The sequence below is a fragment of the Thalassophryne amazonica genome, chromosome 13 (genome assembly GCF_902500255.1).
Source record: "Thalassophryne amazonica chromosome 13, fThaAma1.1, whole genome shotgun sequence".
Classification (NCBI taxonomy): domain Eukaryota; kingdom Metazoa; phylum Chordata; class Actinopteri; order Batrachoidiformes; family Batrachoididae; genus Thalassophryne; species Thalassophryne amazonica.
Genome location: NC_047115.1, coordinates 23934659 through 23940658, shown reverse-complemented (window position 1 = coordinate 23940658; position 6000 = coordinate 23934659). Strand labels below are relative to the sequence as shown.

Genomic DNA, 6000 nt, shown 5'->3' with positions numbered 1-6000 from the left:
AGCCACATGGTAAGGACAATAACACCACACATGAACAGATTTCACACATGAACATTCCCAGCTCAGGCAGGAAATCTCGCAAAATCTCTCAAGATTAAACGTGACTTCAGAGTAAACAAACAGATACTTTGTGGACTATTTAAAACAGAGGGGAAAAAAACAATACAAAAAGAAAAAGAAAGGCATTCTTTAAAGGAGTGGAGATAGCGTGACCACTGGACTTTCTGGTAAGTCAGAACAACTGTTTTGATTTTATTTTCCGCTCTGTGCGTCCGTCACATCGCTTTCTGATTGGCTGCATGTCATATTCAGCAGGCTGTGTGCTCGTTTGTGGTCGGAGGACACAACACACGCTGTGATATTGGGCCAAGACAATCCAACATGTTGAATATCCCTGATTTGCGATCGGAGCGCTCCTGATGTCTTTCCGAGGAGATCAGAGCGCTCTTAACACACCACGCACGGCAAGAATATCTTATAAGATTATCTTTACCATCATCATGATTGTCGGACGGGGAAGATTGGGTCTGATATCGGCCTAATTATCTTGCTGTGTGAACCAGGCCTTAGTAGATTTTGAGCAGTGTTTAGGGTCGCTTGTTGAAAGATGCAGCCCCGGCGCAAATTCAACTTTGTCACTGATTCTTGAACATTGTTCTCAAGAATCTGCTGATATTGACTAGAATCCATGTGACCCTCAACTTTAACAAGGTTCTCAGTACCTGCACTGGCTACACAGCTCCACAGCATGATGGAACCACCTCCACTGTAGGTAGCAAGTGTTTTTCTTGGAATGCTGTGTTCTTTTTCAGCCATGCATACAACCCCTTATGTCCAATTAACTCAGTTTTAGTTTCATCAGTCCACAGCACCTTATTCCAAAATGAAGCTGGCTTGTCCAAATGTGCTTTTGCATACCTCAAGCGATTCTGTTTGTGGCATGTAAGCAGATGTCAGCTTATCTGAGATTTTTCTTGACCTGCCACTTCGGGCCTTAACTAGTACTGTCCCTGTGGTCTTCCATTTCCTCACTATGTTCCTCACAGTGGAAACTGACAGCTGAAATCTCTGAGATAGCTTTTTGTATCCTTCTTCTAAACCATGATGTTGAACAGTCTTTGTTTTCAGGTCATTTGAGAGTTGTTTAGAGGCTCCCATGTCACTCATTAGAAGAGATGCAAAGAGACGAAACATTTCCAAATGGCCCCCTTAAATACCCTTTCTCGTGATTGGATTCACCTGTGTAAGGAGGTCAAGGGTCAATGAGCTTACCAAAATAATTTTGTGTTCCAATAATTAGTGCTAAATGTATTCAAATCAATAAAATGACAAGGGCGCCCAATTTATGCACCTGCCCAGGTTTGTTTATATAATTATTGCACACTTTCTGTAAATACTAGAAACTTCATTTGACTTCTCAAATATCAATGTGTTCATCTGCTATACAATATATTTAACTGAAATTTCTGATCCAGACAACCAGTGTTTAATAAAGGAAAATCATGAAAATAATCAGGGATGCCTAAACCTTTGCATACAACTGTATGATGTGCACATCCACGTTTGCCTGTATCTCCAGGCATCCATAAAACAAGCAGCCAGCATGCATGTAAACACAATGAAAAAATGTGTCTGGTTTTATGTCTAAGATTATTATGCTTGGTGATTTGCTTGCTGATGTGCGCCTCAGTGTTTGCCATTGTATACATATTTCACATAAATACTTTTGTCTGTGTCTTCGGCAAACTGTGTTGCAGCCTCCTGTGCTACCTATTTATTACCCAGAATAAACCAAACAGATCCACAGAAGGTTCAGTTGGGACAGGTCTTTTTTTCAAGATAGCACAGGTTTGCCATCAGGGCACTGGGTGCGCTCTTTGCACCGCCTCAACATGATGTTGCAGTGTGTGGGCTTTGATTACAGCCTACACAACACAGATGACTTTGGAATGAAATCATGTGTTAAAAATCAAATGTCACTGCGGATGGATAAGTATATCCTTTGCATGCTTGTCCGCAGATGCAAGCGCTCAGTTTCCTCTAGCACAGCGTGTAACAATCACATCCAGAACTTATTGTACACGTTATTTCCCATAAATCATTTCCCATAATTTTCTTGCATTTGCCAATATGAATGACATGTTCACTGGGCTACACTTTCAGTCTGACAAATACACGTTTCATCTCTATTATTAGTTTTGATTTGTGTGAACGCTGCATATAGCTGCTGTGGAAATTGTTTTTCTACGGCAGCATTGACGTGGTTGTGTTTATAGCACTTGTGGTTTGAGGTTTATTATTTTCCATCTGTCTCGATATTAAAATGTCGTACCAAATGTAGTCTATAAAGGGCAGTGCCAGTGTAGTTGCAATTTTTAACTCTCTGTCCGTATGTACTTTACAGTTTAGTCAACCATTTTTGAATGATGGCAGCATTTTTTTTTTTACTACAATTCCAGCTCTCCTGTCCTTTGTGCAGTATGAAGTGAATCTTTTGGTGTGTAATCCATCGTGGACATCAGCTTTGCATCAGTCTGTGATTAAAATTACAGTACTGGATGTTAACCCCTTAACGCCTATTGACGCATATATGCTACAATATTTGACTCAAATATGCAACATACCAAATTGGCCAGTATGCCTGTTGTCGCAAATTTGCAACATACCATTATTATTATTATAACATTATAACATAAATTATTACCAAAATACCAAAATTACTATTTATTTTTTGTGCAAAAAGTGAAATTAATAATCTCAACATTATTTACCATCTACTTAAAGGCAAAAACACACACAAAACATTTTTTTATATACTGCTATATAAATTGAGGTGTTAAGGGGTTAATTTCTGTCAGATGGTGGAAGACGGCAGACTATTCCTGTCTCTACCCGTCATGTTTGTCTGCATGGTATCTCAAGACGCTGAACCAGATTTTGACATTTGGTGACAGATGGCACTTGTGTTAGCGAAGAAGTGCTTAAACTTGATGGTGACCCAGATCTCTCTCTGAAGCTTTACTTTGATCAATTTCAATTTGCAAGTTTTCCTTTTATTACTTTGTTGCCTTATGGCATCACAAAGTAATTTGTATAAAAAAAAGATTTTTAAAAGGCCTATTCATCAGTTGGGAGGATTATTACCGTGTCAGACGTATGCCCTATTTGTCTTCTTTTAGGTATGATAATTTAACTGTTGCGGTGATAATGATTGATTACCTTACAGTCATCATGTTGCTCTGGTTTTGTTTTGAATGCTTTATTGTCTAGGATCGCCACAACAGATCCGCATGTTGATTAGCCACAACTTTTACACTGCATTTGCAGCACGATGGCTTAGTGGGATCACTTCCCACTTGGTTTTATCTGTGTGGAGTCTGCATGTTCTCTCCATGTTTGCATCTGTTCTTCCTGGGTGCACCGGATTGCTGCTACTTCCAAAGACAGAATATGCAAATTGTTGACTCTAAATTGACTGTAGGTGTGAATGACTGTGTGAAAGTGTTTGCGTGTCTGTATGTGGCCCTGTGATAGACTGCCACCTGTCCGGGGTGTACCTCGCCTCTTGGCCAATAGCTGCTGGGACAGGCTACAGCTCCTCGTTGACCCTTAGTTGGAATAAACCATCAGGGCCCTGGGTACACTCTTTGCAATTCCTGATGTATTTCCATATTTTCCGTGTATAAGTCACTTTTTTTTCTTAAAGTAGTTCAGGAGTTCCTAAAACTTTATATATCACTTACATACAGAAAAATTAATAAAATTAACACCATTATTGAAGGTACACTATAGCAATGCACAAAAATCCCAAATTAAGGAGCTGATTGTGAACCTACAGTCTGTCCATCTGATGATTTATCAAAACAGACAAAATATCAAATTTGCTGTCCAGTGTACTTTTATTTATCTTATTTATTTTTAGAATTTTGAACTCAGCCACAGATTGTGGTATTCACAGGGTTCCTGCTTAAATTTTTATATTGTTGAGTGTCTTGCACAATCTTTTTGGAGTCTTGAGATTGTAAAGCGGTCAAGGTGTTAGTGTAGAGATGTATTGTGAGTTGACAGGATGTAGTCAGGATTGATTCACTGCAACAACTTTGATGTCTTCGCGGAGATTCACAGGAAAAGCTGTTTGTAGAAAAAAAAGAAAGTTTTATCAAGAGTGTCCAAGATTGACAGACACCACTAGGATTATCTGCAGCAGTTGTCACACTTTGAACATTATGGTGGTATCATGGTCTCTGTGCAGTGCAGGTGTTGGGCTTCTCATTTGGTGGTTTACTAGTCTCACTATATATAAGCCACATCTTTATTTTTCCCTTAAATAACACTGAAACTTCCATCATGATGATTCAAATCTCTCTTCCATTTGGGCAGACCAAGCTTCCAGTGCTGTTGCTGGGTCGTTCGGCAGATCTGAGACCAGGAGAGTTTGTGGTCGCTATAGGCAGTCCATTTTCCCTCCAGAACACAGTTACCACAGGAATCGTTAGCACCACGCAGCGAGGAGGCAAGGAGCTGGGCCTGCGCAACTCTGACATGGACTACATTCAAACTGATGCCATCATTAATGTAAGATTGTGCTGAACACACAACCTCACGCACCAGGCGAGGCTAAATAAATGATGCATCTTTCTTGGTTCACAGTACGGCAACTCTGGAGGGCCTCTGGTAAATCTGGTAAGATGTTTCACTATGTATTTTTGGTAACAGACAGAATGACCAGGACTTTTAAGAAAGAATTTTTCTGAGATACTAAGTTGAGGTTTCTTGTTCCAGGATGGCGAGGTGATTGGGATCAATACGTTGAAAGTGACAGCTGGCATTTCCTTCGCCATACCGTCAGACAAGATTCGTCAGTTCCTGGCAGAGTCATATGATCGTCAGTCAAGAGGTTTGAACTTTCTTTGGCATGGCTTTTATTCACTTCTTATTTTTCTTTTACTGCTTTCATTCGATCGCTGTGGAACAATACTGGAGGCAAAGTGTGGAAATTGGGCTGCAACTAAGAACCTGTTTTCTCACGTCACGCAATAACAATTCCAACATCTCTGGTTCTGTTCGTTTTAAGATTTATTTGGTGCACGTCTATTCTTCTGCTGCAGATGAACTGCAAAGATGATATTGTTAGTGTGTGTCACTTTGTTCATTAATTTTACTGCTCATGTTTTTGTTTGTTTGTTTTAACAACACATGGATTTTATCTGATAGCTTGGCTTCTTGATTTGATTTGTTTTCTCATTGTGAAGCAGAAAGAAGCTACAGTAATGGTCATGTACATCTGTCTGTGGTGATATATTAAAAATGCCATTTCAGTCAAACTGTGTTGGATAAAAATCAGCAGCTCGTCCCCTCACAACACAGGTCACATCTTAGTTATAGATCAAAAGTCAAAGTGAAATCAGAGGTCAGTCTTCATCTAATATCTACAGCCAAATCTTCAAAATGCAAAGAGCACTTTCAGTAACACTTGGTGAAGAAACTCAGTGGAGTGTCCTCTCATAACACAAATCATATAAAGGTCAAATATCAAAGGTCAAAGTCAAATCAGAGGTCAGTCATCGTCAACTGACCTTGACTGTATGTTCAAAACACAATGAGCAACTTTAATAAAATTTGGTGGATAAACTCATTGAACTGTTCCCTCACAACACAGGTCATGTGAAACACATTGGTCTCAGGCAAAGGTCAAATCAGAGGTCATCATATATTGTCTGTGGCAATATCTTTAAAACGCAATGACCAGTTTCAATCAAACTTGAGGGATTAACTCAGTGGATCATCCCTTCAAAGCACACGTCCTGTTAAATAAAAAGTCATTGTCTAAAATGCATCAGGACTATGCCTCTCAGGAACTCCATGACATTGAAATGCTTTTATAAGCCCCCTCCACAAAACTGTCAGATCGCTGGCAACAAACGGATCAGCTGATGGTGTCAAGAAAAGCTATCTCTCAGCGGCAATGTACTGTAATCATCTGGATGTCTTGTTGATACA

General features: G+C 39.6%; 1 protein-coding gene across 1 annotated transcript in view; it reads left to right on the top strand.

Annotated features, from left to right (window-relative positions):
• LOC117523542 (serine protease HTRA1A-like) overlaps positions 1 to 6000 on the top strand; it is a 98504-nt gene that overhangs the window by 77007 nt on the left and 15497 nt on the right. The window contains exons 4-6 of the mRNA XM_034185107.1: positions 4381 to 4575; positions 4651 to 4683; positions 4783 to 4897. Coding sequence (XP_034040998.1) covers positions 4381 to 4575; positions 4651 to 4683; positions 4783 to 4897 — 343 coding nt within the window. The remainder of the gene's footprint in view (positions 1 to 4380; positions 4576 to 4650; positions 4684 to 4782; positions 4898 to 6000) is intronic.